The sequence below is a fragment of the Lissotriton vulgaris genome, unplaced genomic scaffold, assembly GCF_964263255.1.
Source record: "Lissotriton vulgaris unplaced genomic scaffold, aLisVul1.2 SCAFFOLD_292, whole genome shotgun sequence".
Classification (NCBI taxonomy): Eukaryota; Metazoa; Chordata; class Amphibia; order Caudata; family Salamandridae; genus Lissotriton; species Lissotriton vulgaris.
In genome coordinates, this window is record NW_028249215.1 from 973,417 (window position 1) to 993,284 (window position 19,868).

Here is a 19,868-nt window from a genome sequence, read left to right on the forward strand (position 1 = left end):
AGTGCGTGTGTGAGGCAGTGCGTGTGTGAGGCAGTGCGTGTGTGAGGCAGTGTAGTGTGTAGCAGGGCAGTGTAGTGTGTAGCAGGGCAGTGTAGTGTGTAGCAGGGCAGTGTAGTGTGTAGCAGGGCAGTGCAGTGTGTGACTCACAGTGCAGTTTGTGTGTAACAGTGCAGTGTGTGTGATAGGACAGTGTGAGTGACACACAGCAGTGTGTGACTACGTAGTGTTTGTGTGTGTGTGTGTGAGGCAGCGCAGTGTGTGAGGCAGCACAGTGTGTGAGGCAGCGCAGTGTCTGTGAGGCAGCGCAGTGTCTGTGAGGCAGCGCAGTGTCTGTGAGGCAGCGCAGTGTCTGAGGCAGCGCAGTGTCTGAGGCAGCGCAGTGTGTGTGTGAGGCAGCGCAGTGTGTGTGTGTGAGGCAGCGTGTGTGTGTGTGCGAGGCAGCTTGTGTGTGGCAGCGCAGTGTGTGAGGCAGTGCGTGTGTGAGGCAGTGCGTGTGTGAGGCAGTGCGTGTGTGAGGCAGTGCGTGTGTGAGGCAGTGTAGTGTGTAGCAGGGCAGTGTAGTGTGTAGCAGGGCAGTGTAGTGTGTAGCAGGGCAGTGTAGTGTGTAGCAGGGCAGTGCAGTGTGTGACTCACAGTGCAGTTTGTGTGTAACAGTGCAGTGTGTGTGATAGGACAGTGTGAGTGACACACAGCAGTGTGTGACTACGTAGTGTTTGTGTGTGTGTGTGTGAGGCAGCGCAGTGTGTGAGGCAGCACAGTGTGTGAGGCAGCGCAGTGTCTGTGAGGCAGCGCAGTGTCTGTGAGGCAGCGCAGTGTCTGTGAGGCAGCGCAGTGTCTGAGGCAGCGCAGTGTCTGAGGCAGCGCAGTGTCTGTGAGGCAGCGCAGTGTCTGTGAGGCAGCGCAGTGTGTTGAGGCAGCGCAGTGTGTTGAGACAGCGCAGTGTCTGTGAGGCAGCGCAGTGTGTTGAGGCAGCGCAGTGTCTGTGAGGCAGCGCAGTGTGTTGAGGCAGTGCAGTGTGTGTGAGGCAGCGCAGTGTGTAGCAGGGCAGTGTGTGTGTAACAGCTCAGTGTGTGTGATAGGACAGTGTGAGTGACACACAGCAGTGTGTGACTACGTACTGTGTTTGTGAGGCAGCGCAGTGTGTGTGTGTGAGGCAGCGCAGTGTGTGTGCGAGGCAGTGCAGTATGTGTGTGAGGCAGCGCAGTGTGTGTGTGTGTGTGTGAGGCAGCGCAGTGTGTATGTGAGGCAGCGCAGTGAGTGTGAGGCAGCGCAGTGAGTGTGAGGCAGCGCAGTGAGTGTGAGGCAGCGCAGTGAGTGTGAGGCAGCGCAGTGCGTGTGAGGCAGCGCAGTGCGTGTGAGGAAGCGCAGTGTGTGTGAGGCAGCGCAGTGTGTGTGAGGCAGCGCAGTGTGTGTGAGGCAGCGCAGTGTGTGTGAGGCAGCGCAGTGTCCAATGTGTGGAAGGCCCTGGTTACTTCAGCATGAATGACGCACTTGCACTTCATAGCAGCTAGATTTAGACCGGCACTGCAGGATTATAAACCCCTTGGAAGCCCTTGAATCGTCTGTACATCCAGTTCTAGGGTCACAAGATGCATTCTGTTGTTTTATCTATTTCCAATACACATGGCTGTGTTTATATGTGACAGGGTACTGCTTGGCCCAAAACACGGGCTTCAAACGCCTGGTCGCAGAGCGGTGCAGCCGCCTGCAGGCTGGAAGCACACGGCTTGATATGGAATGATTTACATTTAAACAACCAGTCAGTACAAATACTATATAAAAAGTCGGTGTCAACTGAGAGTAAGTTATGCGTTAAGGCACCCAACCTTTTAGGAACAATGGTAGGACTTCAGTGTTCACATTGTTTCATAGCGAATCAATGGTTGTTTAAGCCATATAAACTCCACTTGTTGACTAGTAACATGGACATATAGTGAATATGAATCACACTGCTAATTTGATATTATGCATAACAGTGCGAAACAATACCGCTGGTACTGCACAAGATTTTACAGTTTCAAAGAGCTACTCTGTGTAATAGTGTTTCTTACGACATTGAGCTTAAGAATAAACCGTCAACATTAGTAAGCACAGAGCATGTCAGATACGCGGTTATTCTATCAGCAAATCTGAACAGCAGCCCAAATGTAAAACCAAGCTTCTGCCGGCAGGCGAGAGTGAAAATAACATGCCGGAACTAGCTAGATTTTTCGGTTTCAGAGAGCAGCTCAGTGTAATAGCGTTGAATAAAAACGCCAGCATTAGTAAGCACAGAGCATGTCAGATGCGTGGTTGCTATATCAGCAAATCTAAGCCGCCGCCCAAATGTAAAGACAGATTTATGTCAGCAGGCGAGAATGAAGATAACATGCCGGTAATGGCTAGATACAAGTACTTACTAATTAGTCTGTTTGTCAAAATCGAAAAAGGCATGCTTCAGCCGACAAAGTCACGGAGATGCAATCAAATTAACCTACATCGAAGTGCTCTTTTAAACAATGTCACATCTTCGGATTGGTTGGCTACGTCATGTGACCTTCCAGTGAATGTGAGTAGCGTCATCTTGGGTGTAACGTCGAAACAAAAGTCGACAAAGATTAAACATTTCTAAGCATATCGTGTTTTCGACAAACAATAGTTATTGTGAAGGCAACCCGTCAAGTGGTCGATATCTATTAAATAACTCAATGATCGTAACAATTATCTTGAGATTATCTTAGTCACGTGGATGCTCCCAGAATTGGATAGGTTAGCTGGGTCATGTGACCTGTAAAAGATATAAACAGCGTTACGATACCAGGAAGCCAGGCAACCTTTGTTGGGACGGGGGCGGGGCCGGACACGCGACCGGAGCTTCCCAGGAGGCAGGCTGCAGTGGCTGGCGCATGGCTCCGGTGCAGAGAGAGGAGAGCCCTGCGTGCAGCCGGCGTCCGCCCGGGAAGCCAAGGAGCGGAGTGCCGGTATCCCTGTGCCCGTTGACGTCGGAGTGAGCAGCCCGGAGCGGGACGAGTAGAAGTCCGGGTGAGTGGGGCTCCGTGCTTGCGTGTCTGTGTGTATGCAGGGGGGTGGGGGCGGCAGCGTGTGCATGTGTGTGTGTGTGCGCGCGCGCCTGTGTGTGCGTGCATGCAGAGGGGTGGGGGCTGGCTGTGTCTGTGTGTGAGCAGGGGCTGTGATTTACTCTGCGCAGGCGCGGCTCAGACGCGCGCTCCCGCGTTCAAAGCTGAGACTGCAAAAGCGCGCGTCTGAGTCGTGTCCACTTTCCTAAATACGGGCCACATTAGGTCTGTAGCAGACACTCTCAATGCTCACGCATTGAGAGTACGTCTGCTCGACCTAAAAAGTATGATTACCAGCAAGTAGGAAGGAATGAAAACTATTAGAGCTCACATCTAAAATGCAATGATATCTAGAGGAACCAGACCTACCATGCATTAGAGTGAATAATACATTTTTTCAAAATAGTTATCAGAACTGAGACCCACGCAGAACTACTGTTACGTGTTCCGAAGAAGCAACCTGCATTGAGGCTCTAAAATCTGATTTTTATTTTAGCAAAACATAATCTCAGTTTAGGCAATGCATTGAAGAGGACGTTGCCCACCAAGGCATCATTTGTAAACATTGTGCAAATTTGTTTTTACATTTCCCAGCAAAGATTAGAGCTCACATAGAACTATTACACTATTCTTGTCTCAGTACCTGCATTCTCCTCCGATTGGTTGAAGCCACAGATCTGACAGATGCTGCGAACCCACTTGTTCATCTCTTCCTCCGTCTCCGCCACGAGGTAGAAGGTCCTGTCGCTGGTCTTGATGTCGAAGACATAGCTGTCCTGCAGCTCTTTCTTGTTGAAGGTGAGTCCTGAATCCACCTGCTCACAGAAGCTGAGGTTAATGACACGGATGGGCTTCTTGGTGTGGTCATTTTTGTAATACTCGAGAACGTCGGGGTCACCGCTCATCCTGCCGCTGCGCAGGATAAACCAACGCTTCTTCCATGCCTGGTCAAGAGAAAAAAACACATGGTTACATTAAGTTGAAAATAATATGCAAGTCTAAAGATGGTATCAGAGCATAAATGAAGATTCCAAGGTGCATTATCCCGAGAAAATTAATTTCCTTCCAAGATATGTGGCACCACAAGAATGAAGGGCAATTATCCCAATGATAATGCCCTACAGAATGTTCAAGAATGACAGTACAACATGCTAAGCTGCTGGAGTTTAGAAAACGAACTCGGAGTCTTTAATTTTAAAAAATCAAACATAAATGGTGTATTTTTGCCTAATTACATTTTCAGCAACACTGGTGTACAGGCATTGGCGTGTGACATCATATTGAGTACTTTGAGAAGAGCTAAGCAGCAAAAGTTGAACATGAGGTGAAAGTCACATTCTGATTGGCTGGTGGATATGTATTGCAACACCTGCTACAACTTAAGGTGAATCAAGTCTGCTTAATTGCCCGCTAGTGCCCACCTTCATAGCAAGCGGATTAGACAGCACACCCCTAATAGCCTTAACGGGCCAGTAAAACACTGTTCCAATTGGACTGGTCTAATGATCCACCCAAATCCATTCAGCCTCACTCCAAAACAAGATTCCGTCCATTATTTTACACATTCACTGTGGGTATAAAAACTACTTGCATTTGAGAGGACTTTTTAGATTAGTAATTTCTTACAATCTCTGCAGACTTTATGAAATGAAGGCTAACATGCCACAGGTGTTCACATTTGTGGAATTCCCACCCGACTGCTGACACAGCCATCAAGTCTCACAACAAACATAATTAGAGCAGACTCCTCCTAGTTGGCTGACTTTGTGCATGCGTGACTGACACATGTTTGGCAATGAGTACATGTACTATTGAATAAAACCTATGTAAATGCGCCTAATAGCATAGCGCGTCATTTAGGGGTAGCTCACTATTTCGATCTTAAATTCGCTGCTTGTGTCTCCTGTGGTCTTGCTAAGAGCACACCATACTTCCTGTTCTTTTTTTTAAAACTTTTTTTTTAAACCTTTATCAGTTTTTATTGAACAACAAAAAGAAAAAAAAACAGTCAAGTTGGTTACAGTCATGCTAGATACATTCAATTGACAAGCGTATAGGTACAATTGTCCGAGCCAGCGATCCGAGCAAACAGAAAAAACATCAGTGAGCCCCATCCCGTCGCTGTTATACAGTCTCTGTGTAAGTTCATACAGTTAATCCACAGGGTATCAAAACAGATATTACAGGCGAAGTCGATTAGCCTTTTTACTATGAAGTCTCCTTTTAATCTTTAACATTACATATCATTATACAGTGAGATGGATTCAGTGTCCCCCCATCGGTGGTAGGAGATGTATCCATAGGAGTGTTCTACCTACAGTCCAGCACCCTCGCTTCCATCCTCTGACCCCTCATGTGGTATAGCAGTTTTCATCAGATAAATCTGTAAAGGACCCCAGATGTCTCTCGGCTTACTCCGAGCAGGCAGTAGATCAGCGTAAACATTGTGTTGGTCCTGACAGTATATTACATCTTCCAACCATTCCTTAAACTTCGGGGCCCTTTCCCTATCCCCAACGGCATGCAACCCTCCTCTTTGCAAGCAGCAGGACAACGTCCATAAACCTACGGATGGGCTTAGGTATATTCAGTGTATATCCCAAGAGCATAACCAGTGGATCCTTATCAATGATCCCTTCCGTCATGATCTGTAAAGCATCGTGCACCTGGGACCAGTAGTCATACACCCCAGGACAATCCCACGCCAGATGGATGAATCCCGCCCCTTCCGCATGACACCGTTCACATCTATCATTATCCGCCAATTGGAACCTTAGCTTCCGAGCCGGCGTGTAATAGAATCTCTGTAAAAACTTATAATGAATAATTTTGAGCCTACAGCTAGAAGATACATTGGCTGTGATAGTACAGCAATATTTCCATTGTTCTTCAGTAATTTCGTTACCTATGTCCAGACTCCACAACTGGCGAGCTGGGTTCTCCACCCCTATGCGCTGTAGCCGTATATGATTATACAATCTAGAAACAAGATGACGGCCATCCGACAACAGCATAGCATGCAACAGTAAAACTACCTCCGGCTCATCCGGATAGTGTACCAGCACGTCCTTCAGCCCCTGTCTCAACCTGATGTAATAAAAAACCTCCAGAGGAGTTGGGTGCACTTCTTGAAACAGTTGTTCCCTAGTGCGGAATTGCCCATTGAGGAACATGTCACCCCACGTGGCAATCTTAAACTTCTTTCACATTAATTGAAATCCCATCTCCTGCAGAAGCGATAAACGGGGATGATATGTGAGTGGCATAACGGGGGAATACAACAGTGGGGTTCGAAGGACCTTCGCCAATCTGCGCCATGCGTCAATCGTGCATGTCACCGTGGTGAATTGTGTATCTATAACTTCCACCGTGCCTTGCATCATCCCGCTGCGGGGAAGAGGGCGCACGACCCAATCCTCCGCCGCTATTTGTGGCATAAAAGGTTTAGGATTCATCCAGTGGTATGCATACTGCGCCTGGGCACTTAAATAATAGACCTCGAAGTCCGGCACATCAAAGCCCCCCTTCTCATAGGGCTGTGTCAGAATGGACCATCGCAACCGCGGTTGCTTACCCCCCCCAAAACAGACGAAGGAGTTCCGATCTGAAACGTTAAAAAAAATATGCACCAGGGTAATAAGGAATATTTTGAAATAGATATAGAAAACGTGGTAGCACCACCATCTTTATGAGCGACGCTCTACCCGCCATGGATAGCGGCAGTGACATCCATCGTGAAACATTGTCAGCTAACTTAGTAATGGCCACGCCATAATTAAGTCTATGTGTCTCCTCCTTATTAAGAGATATCACAATACCTAAGTAGCGGAGATCAGTGTCACACCATTCAAGTGGGTAATCCAGCTGGAATTTCGTTACCGCACCCGTGAGCGGGAAAAACTGCGATTTTTTCCAATTTATTTGGACACCCGACAGTCGTCCGAAAACTATGAACTCGTGCAGAATAGGATTAAGGTGGAGCTGCGGATCTTTTACATATAATGTGACGTCATCTGCATATAATGACACCCCTATCTGACGCTGGAACAGTTGAAAGCGCTAACCTTATGTAATTGACGAATTCTACATGCCAGTGGTTCTATTGCCATAGCAAACAGCAGTGGGGAGAGAGGGCATCCCTGCCTAGTGCCTCTCGTTATGGGTATCTGGGGTGACAGTACGCCATTAATAAGCACTCTAGCAACTGGTTTAGTATAAAGCAGTTCTATCCACTCCACAAATACTTTGGGAAACCCCATTCTGTGCAATATGGCAAAAAGGTAGTCCCATTCTACTGAGTCGAACGCTTTCGTTGCGTCGAGAAATATGGCAGCAACTGGGATCTCCGTGGCTATAGTAGGAATCAGAGAAAACAACGTACGAAGATTATGAGTTGTGGCTCGTCCTGGCACAAATCCAGGCTGGTCCGGTAGCACTATCTTAGTCATAATCAGTGTTAAGCGTGTTGCAAGTACCTTAGCAAGTATCTTCGCATCGCAATTGATGAGAGATAGCGGTCTATACGAATCTGTGTCCATTGGATCTTTGCCCGGCTTCAGTAGAGAAGTTATCACTACCTTCCTCATTGATCCCGGCAATTCCCCAACTTCCAAAGACTCCTCAAATACTTCCTTTAGGACTGGCGCCATAATATCTAAGTAGCACTTATAGAACTCAGCGGGCAATCCATCCAATCCCGCCGCCTTACCATTAGTTAGCGACATAATCGCCTCTCTTATCTTGTCCAATTCTAATGGAGCGCCGAGAAACAACCTGTGGACATCACTTAACCAACAGAGCGCAATATCGTCTAGAAAACTCCCTAAGTGCACTCTATCTGTTTGTTGAGAGGTATATAGCTGCCCATAGTGTGCCACAAATTCCTTCTGAATTCTCTGCGTGCCCTGACAGTGTGTACCCTCTGGTGTAACTATCTCCATAATGTTAGTACTGAACCGCGGTTTCCTCGTGATTGCCGCCAGTATTTTACCCGGCCGTTCCCCTTCGCAGTACTTACGCGCAGTCCAGTGTTTTCCCTTATATTTAACTTCTCAAGCTGCCTCTTCCTCATATTCTGAAAGCTTATCCCTCAATTGCTTGTGTACCCCTGGATCCCCGTCCCTCGTCATCGCAGCTTCTAGCTCTTTCAATTCTCTTTCTAACTTCCCTATTGTCCTTTGGATGTCCCTCAACACCCCGAAGCTCTTGGAGATACAAAAACCCTGCATCGTGACTTTAAAGGCCTCCCATACCATTTCCACACTTTTTAGCGAGCCCTTGTTTCTGGGGAAAAAGGCCTCTATTTCTTCTCCCAACTCCGTCTTGAACACCGTATCTAGTAACACTGAGGGATACATTCTCCATGGAGGACGCACTCTGTCCTGTCCCGGTATAGCCAATTGCACCAACACTGGGCAGTGATCAGAGTACGTCCTGGACAGATGTGCCACCCGTCCTATACCCGCGCTCAGTCCCCGGGACACAAAGCAGTAATCGAGCCGAGCCCACGTATTTGCGTGCGTTGTAAAATGTGTACCCTCTCTATGCTCGGGGTGAGTAAACCGCCAACTATCCACTAATCCAGCTTCCTCTATTATGCCCAGTAGTATATCTCGTGCCTGCTGGTTATACTGACCACAGCCATCCGACCTGTCCGCTCCAGGAAATAATGCAACATTAAAGTCCCCCCCCCCCCCCAGATGATATGGGTAGCTCCCACTCCCATCATGTGTCCCCACAATGTCGTGAAGAATTCAGCTGTTTCCACATTAGGAGCGTAACAACTCACAATCACAACCGTGTCAGTGCCCAATCTGCCCCACAATATCACATAGCGTCCATTAGGATCCAACACCTCCCCCATCAGATGCAATTTGAGTGATTTCTTAATGAGCACTGCAGTCCCTCTGGCTTATTACCTGTTTGAAAAGTTGAAATGTCGACACATGTAGTAAGAGAAATGTTCCAAAAAAGTTATAATTTAGACTTATCAGAATTATGATTTTTATATTGCTAAACTACAAGTTAAAAAATAAATCTTCAATATAAGTCACAATCCATTAGATTTTTGAGAAAAATATTTAGCCATTAAGTTGAAAAAAAAAAAGTAATATTGCAAAGCGAGTACTCCTTACATTTTACTGAAATTCAGACTTGAAGCCATCCACACCTTCTGCACTTCTGCCAGCAAGGACTATTTATCACAGATAAATTCTTATCTTTTTTCTGCTATTTTTCGAGTCTCTTGCACTGAATTAATGTTACTCTCCTTTGCTAAAGACTGTGCTGAAATTTGAGTTTGCAGCAAATATTGACACTGTCAGCTTCAATCCCACTGAATTGGCTATTCTTCAACATTCATGTCTCTATTATTCTCACACATTCAAAATGCAGCACTGCAAGTATGTTTTTTTCCTTCTATTCTCCAATCTAAGTATGCTGCTCCTCCTAGTAATTCTTATATTGCTTATATCTAGCAATATAAGAATTACTATCTAGTTCAGTTGACCTATCTGTGCCCTTGATTTTCTGTATTTTTTTTAAACAGTATGTTAATGAATGTTGTTTTGAACTGTCCTGATTAGTCTTTATTTGTATTTGTGAATTTAAATATTTAAATGAAACATTACGTTTCGCCGCCAATTTAAACATTTAAATAAAACATTCATACTTTTCACAAAAAATTTAATCATCGATGTGACTGATTTATCAGCCATGAAATCCCCCAAAGTATTTTTCATTCGTGGGCACTTATGTAGTTATTTCCATTGAAAACTATCGGTCGTAAAGTTAGAATGCTTGGTCATCAAAGGAGCACAGATAAAAAAAATCTCTACAAAGTCATAAATTTACTTATTCTAGGTCTGGGTTTAGTCCAATGATTTGAGCAGAATTCAGCAGATTCAAATAATCTGTAGGAATATTCTTGGAAACCTATGCAAGTCACAGATTTTCATGAGCACTACTCCTCCTCTATACTTACTCATGGGGATTGTCCACATGCGTAACAATGCTCTGATTGGGTATTGGCACTTAAAACATTGTTGTTACTCATCGCAGATGCACACACATAGACCCGCACACACTGGTGTAGTGGTGCTTACACATGAGCACACCTTTAACCCGAAAAGCTAACTGTCTCAATGACTTAATTTTAGTAGACATGGATACTTTGAAAATTAGGATTACAAGTTTTCATTGCACTGCACCGTACCCTTAAAGATGCCAGACACTACTAGTGAAGAGTGGACAGTGGGCCGAGTTTAATATCTGTAACTGTCTAACCCACTTGTTTCCGAAAGGAGAGTACTCCATTGTCGCGTGTGTGCCGGCGTGTTGAGACAACACGCTGACTCTCCTTTCAGAAACGAGCGGGTTAGACAGTTACAGATATTACACTTGGCCATATGGAACTGAACTGAATTCGTAATCCCGAAACATGGAGATACACGAACCATGGTCTTACCCAATTTTATTACTTTAGATCCAGCACTTTTTTTCAGACCTGATGAAGTCAAAGGTTGACACACCTAATGACGAAACACATGTTGGCTACTTGTAGCTTTTGAATCAATAAAGGGATTACTGGGTGTATGAAGGGCACCTAATACTTTGTGAAGTAGAAAATAAAATAAAAATACGAAGAACAAAGACACAATGTTGTACTCATGGACTTGTATTTTTGACATTGAGTTGCTCGGGGGTAACATTACTTCAGATCATTTTCATTCTAAAAAGTCAACTGGAAATTAGGTATACAAACTTGTCATCCACCTTTGAGGATAATTGTGGAATATCTGTTAATTATAGTGCTTTGCAACAGTAGAAGTGTGGTATGAAAAGTGAAATAAAAAGAAGTAATTGCTATCATGCATGTAGCATTTTTTTAAAGTAGTAATACTTCCATTTATAATGAGCGGCCACTTGCACAGAGTGCGCGTCTTGCCAACCCCCAACTCAAAGCTTGAGTTATCCAGAGCGGGGAAACAGACTACTGTCCTTAACAGTTTGGCATCATGAATGTTTGAAATTGGATTGGGTTTATCCATGGTTACCAGACAGATACAACCACAAGGTTAGTGAAATGTGCAGGTGGTATGATGAGACAGGAGGAAATGTGCGGAGGTCTCAAGTGTAAGAGCCTGAGCCAGTCCTGGCTTCTTACATCAAAACACCATTATTTCTGGAACTTGCAATCCGGCAATTATAATGAGGATTGTAGAACTACAAGTACCAGTAAGACCATGTGTGTTAAAAGAAGTGGCCCAATGCCTTGCACCTGGCATGGACAATTTAGGAGCTCTTTTAGGTTTCGCCTACAAACTGCTTTCAGCTGCCTGTTGTCTAAGACCTATTGAATATAATGCAATACATAGGGAGGATCATCCCATTGCACATCATTGTTTGGCTTTGTTGTCAATTTTCTTTTCTTTGCCTCATATTCAATGGCTTTCCTTCCCCTTTTTGTGTTTTCCTCCCCTAGAGGATAGTTGTTTTACAGAGTTTCATTACAAGATGAGTTGTATCCATTCACTGCTTACAATCAGAGAGCTACATTTTTTTCTTTCAGCAATTCATGGGAGTATATTCATTTTTCCTTCTCCTTGCCTTGTGTGCTTGCTCTGGTTTGCTTTTCTGACACTTCCCCCAGTGTGCCCGTTGTTCCCTGCAATAAACTTTTCCCATTGCTCTCCCAACACTACTGCCTTTACTTTACATTCTTTTCTTCTACTTTTTTCCAGCGGGATTCTGGCAGCTGCACACTGCCACAACCCACATATTTCTTTCTTGTCAAGTGCTACATGTTCTTATTTTTTTATTGACCTTTTTAAAATTAATGTTGGCCATGCTGGAGCCGAAATTTAAAAAAACAAATTGGCCACTTGTGCATCACAATGCGACATGACGTGAGCATCAGTGGCCATCTTGGAACGGCTTTTCTTTTATTAGAAAACTCCTTTCAAAATGTCCACTCGTGTGTCTGCCTATGCTCTCATAGAGTGGTGAACATTATGGATTTTGTTGAGGTCAATGCAAACTTTAGGGGTGAGAATGAACTGGAGCTAAGGTGCAGCCTTGGTATACAACCATATACCCAAACTCACATGTAAGGGAACCCAAAATTATAGTTGGTGCACCAAGTTTTAATTCAAAAGGTTCTACTTACTTAAGTATTTGAATATCAATGAATAATTCAAGTATACATTTTTCTTTGCACCTACCAATAAACCTTTGATATTATGGTACAAATCTGAACCAGCATTGACATTTCTTCTACATAAATAACCCCTTCGATGCTCATGACGGAACGGTTCCGTCATGAGCATCGGTCGCGCTGTGGTCATGGCGGAACCGTTCCGTCATGCCCACACCAGCGAATGGAATGTTCAGCACCGGGGGACAATCGGTGCCGGAGGCAAGGTGTTAAGGGAGTTGTGTGATCACTAGCAGAGGACTCTTCACATTTGTAACTGGAAACCATACTTTTTCTTTAATGCTTTTCCCATGATCCTGGTAGGTGTACCACCCTACATAGAGCATGTGCGTGAATGATCATGACCCTCTAACAAGTAGCTACTTTCAAACAATACGTTCACCAAATCTTACTAGGTACAGTATTAAGCACAGGAACTGCTGAAGGCCCTAGGCTTAGAGCCTGGATACACACGCCCTGCATCACTGCGGACTCTGTGATGTATGGTTTGTTCCCAGGGACACCCGCACTGAGTGACCTCCAGAACTGCAGGAGGCTCCTGTGCTGTTTTAAAGATGTTCTTCTATTTTTCATAAACCGCCTGGTAGTAGGGAAGAAAGAGACATTGACCCTGGGAAGCCGTAAGATGATCCACAGCCTCCTGCATGGCTACGCAGCCCTGGACGGATCAGATGAAGACAGCGAGGATGAAACCTGAGGACCCAAAGGGGTCCACTTTGTACCCTTACACAGGGGAGCTGGAAGACTCAGGCATCAAAGAAGACGATGACAGCTGAGGACTCAAGGGGTCCCCCTGCCCTTACCTGGGGGGGAGGCAGAGGGGCCACTTACCTGTTTTTTGCCCTTCTTTCCCCATGCCCATGAACTGGTCGGTGACAGGGTAGAGGAGAAGGCGGATGAAGGCAGGTGGAGTAAATGTCGTTATTTACTGTATGTATTTGACTAACGTGTCCTTTTTCCTTCACAGGTAAAAGGTCAATGGGATAGCATGTGCACTTGTTGTCAATTTTGTTACCGACAACTTACTTAAAATAGGGCTATGTGGAAGGGGACAATTGATGTATCTGAACCAGAAACAAGGCCCTAACAAGAGTAAGAAAAAAGATTTAAGCTTAATAAGGGTGGAGTAAAACTACACCTGATCTATGAAAGGGAAATGCCTGTTTTACCTGGAGTGCTAACTATCCTTCCATCAGTAATACTGGTGAAATTGAGGAGTGAGTGTAAAAAATGAGGGGTTGTAGAAGGATCGCATGCCATGAGTTCAGTGCAGCGCTCCAGACCAGGGTTCTTCAAAGTCGGTCCTGGAGGGCCGGATCCATGCCAGATTTTTAAGACAACTACATTAATCTAAATAGGGATATGCAGAATATCTGTCATGGATTTGGCCCTCCCTGCTGTAGACAATGCTTCCGGAATCAAGCGTACAGAAGAGAAGTGCCGCTCTCTGCCTTATGTCTGCACCTCTCCTTCCTGCCCCTGGCCTCGATGAGGAGCCCTAGCAGGACACACTGTGTTTCAGTGTAGGATCTCCATCTCCTGCTGTGTTTCCTGCTGTTTGGTTTGTCTTTGGGTTCTGAACATCTAGTATTTGGATTTCTGGGCTAGTAACGCGGATAACCTGCCTTCATTTGCCTGTGCATCTCCCTAAAATGAAAAGACGATTCGATAATTAGATTATTTGCCACACTGGTAAGTCAGTTTCATATGTGCATAAAGAGTTCACTTTTCACAAAAGTCAAATCTCTCTTGTAAACTTGAAAGAGGTTTTCCCCACTGACATCTAGAGAAAACTGTACCATATGCTTACAAAAATCAATTTGGATCCGCAGGCTTTAGCCTGTGCTTGTTTTGAAAAAGAAAAGCCATTGTTGACATTATAATGCAAGATTTAACAATTTCATATGGCTAACTAAAATGTGCTAAAGTAAAACCTTTGGATTTCTGCATTGACTAAAAAAGCACTTTTTGAGCAAGCAGCTAGAGCCAGATGCTGCGTAATGTGCAACATTTTGTTTAAAACCTATTTTCACTAACTTCTTCTTAATAAATATTTACAAACTCCATTTTAACTGCCTGTAGGTAAATAACACAATCGATAAAACGTGTGCTTTTTAATTCCTTTCCATCTGTAATGCTAGCTGCAGCTCAGAGATAATTGCTGTCTTTTAGGCCTCGTTGTCCAGGAACCCTGTGGTTAAGTGAAGTGGCCTACTTAAAAGGATTCGGACACAACAGGCTTCTAGACATTCTGGCCCCATGACCAGACAACATCTCCCTGACAACATCTCCCTGACAAAAGGAACCATGAACCGTGTTCTCTTTGCAAGAAGGAACCTTCCATACTTACATAAACCATTCAGAGAATGAGTTAAGGACTGGTGTGTCCAAAAGGGGTGGGGGGCCTATTAGTGGCAGGAGTGGACCGTTCTTGGGCAGAGCGTGGAGGGGGACAGAGGGACATCTGGGGAAGCTTAGGTCTGCCATCTTTGTCAACTGTCCCACAAAGCTTCTGGGACAGATGCGACTATAAGTCCCCTGTATAAGGAACGTGGAAGCACTATTATATAACTGAGGCAGAGGAAGTGCAAGAACACAAGTAAGTTGCTTAGGTGTGTTTACAAATCACAACTGTATTCACTTTTTGAAACCTGCTGCAGGGGCAATTTGAAAGCAGAAAGTTGACCAGAACAGATGTTGATGTGCTGCTTGCTGGAAAATAATCCCAGTTGCCTTGTGGATGGCAGTGGAGAGTGTCTCCAGATTTGCCCTGAATCTCTAGATCTGCAAGGATGCTCCAAGGGCTGGGGAAGGCAAGTTCTTTTTGAGCCACAAAGAGAAAGTGGCCCTGGACCTGAGCAGGGGAGTCTGTATGCTGTTGACATTTCTCTTCTAAGACTGTGGAGCGTAGAAGGTCCTGAAGACAAAGAAGCTAGGTCTTCTAGAGTGAAATCTTCTTCCACTGCTAAGATTCTGGTTTTCCCTTTTGATCCCGACACGTGACATTTTGGTGGCATTTGGTTATTGAAGTCTTATCCTTTTAACTAATGTGGTCTGAACCTTTTACTTTGCTTTTTTTTTTACTTTATAGCTGTTTTGTTAAATAGGCACACATGCTTTGTACACTTTTCTCTGGGGCAACCCGGGCTGCCTCAGACAACTACTAATTTGGACAAGCTATGCCTCATCGAAACCAGTTTACGGAGCAGAAGCCAGATTGTTTATGCACTGTGGGAGCTCCTCCCCAGCTCCCACAAAGCCGATGACCATTTCCCCCCCCCCCCCCCCCCCCCCCCCCTGGCTTCACAATCCAGCTTCCTCAAGGCATAATACCCCATAATACAGACTGTTGATATGTCGACCGTATATAAGTATCCAGCAAAAAATCTTGACCTGTATTTACTTCCTAAATGTAACTACACTCGCTTTCCACCTGTACTTGGACTAGATTAGTTTACCACTCTATCTCCAACCCTACAATATATGGGTCAAGTGCACGAAAGTGAGATTAAACGTAGATCATTTTTTTTAGGGAGACTTTTGTGTAAGATTGATATTTTGAGTAGGTTTTGGAGTGTAGGTTAACATTAGTAACATGCTCAGAAGTTCAATATTACATAGACTTTGAGAAGACATTATTCCACATGCCTCAGGGCAGTATAAAGACTGGCATAAATCCATGGCATGCGTAAAGCAGTCACTAGCCATCCAGAAGGCTGAGTCTGGAGTCTTCATAGCCATGCCGCCCCACCTCCATGCTCCCCCATACCATCAACCCCACGGCTGGGGTAGAAGGTAAGAGACCTGGCGTTTCATGTCTCCAACACCCTTGCTCACCTGCAGCAGAAGATCCAGTAGATAAGAACTACTGGAAAGGGTTGAGACTGGTCTGGAGAAGGTGACCTTGCATTTGTGTAAACAGCAGATCTGTACGTTTACCTATAATGCAGATGCCTCATGGACCTCCTGTGATATGCTGCTATTTGCAAACTGCAGAACTGGAAATATGGCACTGTGCCCTTGGGCTTCTAATGGACTGGGCATTACATTATAGGCTTGCAAGTATAAAGCGTTGAGCTGGGACATAAGGTGATTTGATTGCAATGTAAGGCACTGTGTTTGCAATACTGCATTGTACTGCACTGCAACAGTTATATAGAGTTTACTTCCCCTATGGTGGAGCGCTAAAGCACTTTTCTAAATGGGTAGAACGCTGCACCATGTAGGATGTATTGTTGGCAGTGTGTTGTCTTTGTTTTGATCCGATGTGAGAAGGGTACTTGATGACCACTGTGCTACTGTTATTGCTGTATGGCACGTAGCAGTTTGATGGATGAATAAGTTTGAGGGAGAGAGAGAGAGAGAGAGAGAGACTTTGTTTAAGGTGTTCTGTAAGCTGGCGGACTTTGAACAGCCCAGCAGGTCCCTTTATGGTATTTCTTATGATTATAGTCCACTTAGCGGGTTACTCCACTGGGTCGTCCATTCCAAGATATTTTATTTAATGTTTATGGTTCTGAGCAGGCATAGATTGAGGGGAGAAATGATGGAGGTTTGCTGGGATGGACTTTGTTAACCTCCTTGCATATCTGACTGTCATTGTGAGATGGTAAAAAGCAGTTGTAGTATTCTGCTTGTTGGGTTCTGCAGTGGTGGACTAAATTAAAGTCCTACGTTGATCAGCGGCATGTAGCATTCAGTTATTTCATGCTTGTTTAGTGGATGATGGGTGGTTTACCTGCTGTGGACGGGGACAGTACCTGGTGATGGACGTGGCTCATAGCAGTTTTATCTTATCTGAGTAAAGGAGAGTCAAGCAGTATCGGAATTATTATGCAGCCTGTGTGAACCACAATCAAATGCCTGAGTGTTATGTTATTAGAATTAGTTTGAGGAAGGAGATGTTGCTTTGAATTGCATGATCCAGCTTGGGTGCTGCCTCCATTTACCAGGGCTTGGGTGTTTTTCAGCAGGGGTTGCAGGCAGGGAATACTGCTCAGAAAACCCAATCCCTGGGAGAAATTGGGTGCATTTCCTCTGATTTGGTGTCACTTCCCATTGTGTCACCTGGGTCAAAGGGAATGTCTTGAGGCTGTCTTTGCCCTTACACCCAGCCTGCAGGCACCTAAAAAACCCTGAAACTCTAGGGGGCAGAGCCGTTGCACTAAATTAAAAGGGCATGCAAAAATCTGCGATTGCTGGGAAAACTAAGATTGTCATATGACACAGTACTCTCATCTGAGCCAGCCTTTTGGCACTAATGACCCACCTCATCTCAAAGATCACAACCTACCCTTCTTTGAAAGTTTCACTGCAAGCTAGCAATACCTGATCTCCTGTAGGTCAGCTACTGATCTCACGAACCATCTGCATGAACTCACACACCATGTTCCCCCACTAATGACCACACCCAACTCCTACTAATTTAATCCACCACAAAGACAATGGAGGAAATGCATGGGATGTTCTCCTTCAGAGCACAAGACTAATACCAGTAACCAACAATAACCACCACATTAACCACTAACCATTGCTGCAAAGCACTTCAACTCCTCCGCAGGGGGAGTAAACACCAAATGAAAGCACAGTAAACACCAAATGAACGCAGTTACTATACAATAACTTAGCATGGTTCTCATTCGTAACCTTCAGCCACACCACCGAACTCCACTGGACCGACCACCACTGCTTCCACTTCTCCTTTGAGAAACACAACGCACAAAACCAACAGCAATGTTTCCCACACCACAGCTGGAAAAAAGTCAACGAGGACCAGCTCATCACCACACTCGCCCGAGCCCGCCACCCGAGCCCTCCGAGACCAACGCAGCAGCCCACAACTTCAGACAATGGATCGACGACTGCGCCAACACCCTCGCCCCGATCAGGAAACCCTCCAACAGGCGCACCGACACAAGAGCCATCTGGTTCAACGCCGACCTCCAGAACTCCAAGCACACCTGCAGAAGACTCGAGAAGCTGTGGCGCAATGACAAGCCACCAACACAGCCCTCATAAACACCAGACGCAAATACCACCAACTCATCCGAGCCGCCAAAAGAATCTCCTTCAAGGAACGCATCGACAGCAACGCACACAACAGCAAAGGGCTCTTCAACATCGTGAAAGAACTCGCCACCCCCAGCTCCAATGACATACCCCTGTCACAAGAACTCTGCGACTCCCTAGCTACCTTCTTCCACCGCAAGATCGCAGACATCCACAACAGCTTCGACACCCAAACGCTGACGACAGACACCAACACCCCTGATGCAACACCCACCAGACACACCAACCTTCTGCTTTCCTGGCACAACACCAACGACGAAGACACCATCAAAACCATGAACACCGTCCATTCCGGCTCACCTTCCGACCCCTGCCCCACCACATCTTCAACAAGGCAAGCTCCATCATCGCACCCCATCTCCGAAAGATCATCAACAGCTCCTTTGATACCGCCAACTTCCCAGAGAGCTGGAAACACGCAGAGATCAATGCCCTACTCAAGAAACCCAAGGCAGACCCAAAAGACCTCAAGAACTTACGACCCATCTCCCTGCTCCCGTTCCCGGCGAAAGTCATTGAGAAAACCGTCAACAGACAACTGACCCACTTCCTGGAAGAGAACAACATCCTGGACTCCTCCCAATCCGGCTTCCGCAGCAATCACAGCACCGAAACCGCCCTTATCGCCGCCACTGACGACATCAGGACCATACTGGGCAAAGGCAAAACCACGACCCTCATCCTCCTGGACCTCTCGGCCGCCTTCAACACCGTCTGCCACCACACTCTGTGCGCACGCCTCCACGACGCAAGGATCCGAGGCAAAACCCTGTACTGGATCCCCTCCTTCCTCACCGGCAGAACCCAGAGAGTCCGCCTCCCCCCTTTCCGATCCGAAGCCGCCGCGATCACCTGTGGAGTACCCCAAGGATCATTCCTCAGCCCGACCCTCTTCAACATATACATGGCACCGCTCGCCAACATCATCCGAACACACCACCTCTACATTGTCTTGTACGCCGACAACACCCAGCTGATCTCCCTCACCAAGGACCCGGCCACCACCAAATCCAACCTCCACGAGGGAATGAAGGCCGTCGCAGATTGGATGAAGTCTAGCCGGCTGAAACTGAACTCAGACAAGACGGAGGTCCTCATCCTTGGCTCCACTCCCTCCACAAGGGACGACTCCTGGTGGCCGGCCACGCTCTGGGAGCTCCCCCGACACTCACCAACCACGCACGCAACCTGGGGTTCATCCTGGACTCAATGCTCTCCATGACCGAGCAAGTCAACACTGTCTCTTGCTCCTGCTTCAACACCCTCTGCGTGCTCCGCAAGATCTACAGATGGATCCCCACCGAAACCAGAAGAATGGTCACCCAAGCACTCGTCAGCAGCAGGCTGGACTACGGCAATGCCCTCTAAGCAGGAACCACAGCTACACTCCAGAAGAGACTCCAACGCATACAGAATGCCTCCGCACGTCTCATCCTCGTACTCCCTCGCCACAGCCGCATCACCACTGACCTGAGATCTGCACAGGCTCCCGGTCAACAAGAGGATCACCTTCAAGCTCCTCACCCACG

At 46.1% G+C, this 19,868-nt stretch overlaps 1 protein-coding gene across 2 annotated transcripts in view; it reads right to left on the reverse strand.

The window, feature by feature from the left end:
- Window positions 1-19,868, reverse strand: part of LOC147663659 (GRB2-associated-binding protein 2-like) — a 504,795-nt gene that overhangs the window by 143,651 nt on the left and 341,276 nt on the right. For both annotated transcript variants that reach the window (XM_086950289.1, XM_086950288.1), the window contains one exon: window positions 3,700-4,000. In XM_086950289.1, coding sequence (XP_086806415.1) covers window positions 3,700-4,000 — 301 coding nt within the window. The remainder of the gene's footprint in view (window positions 1-3,699; window positions 4,001-19,868) is intronic.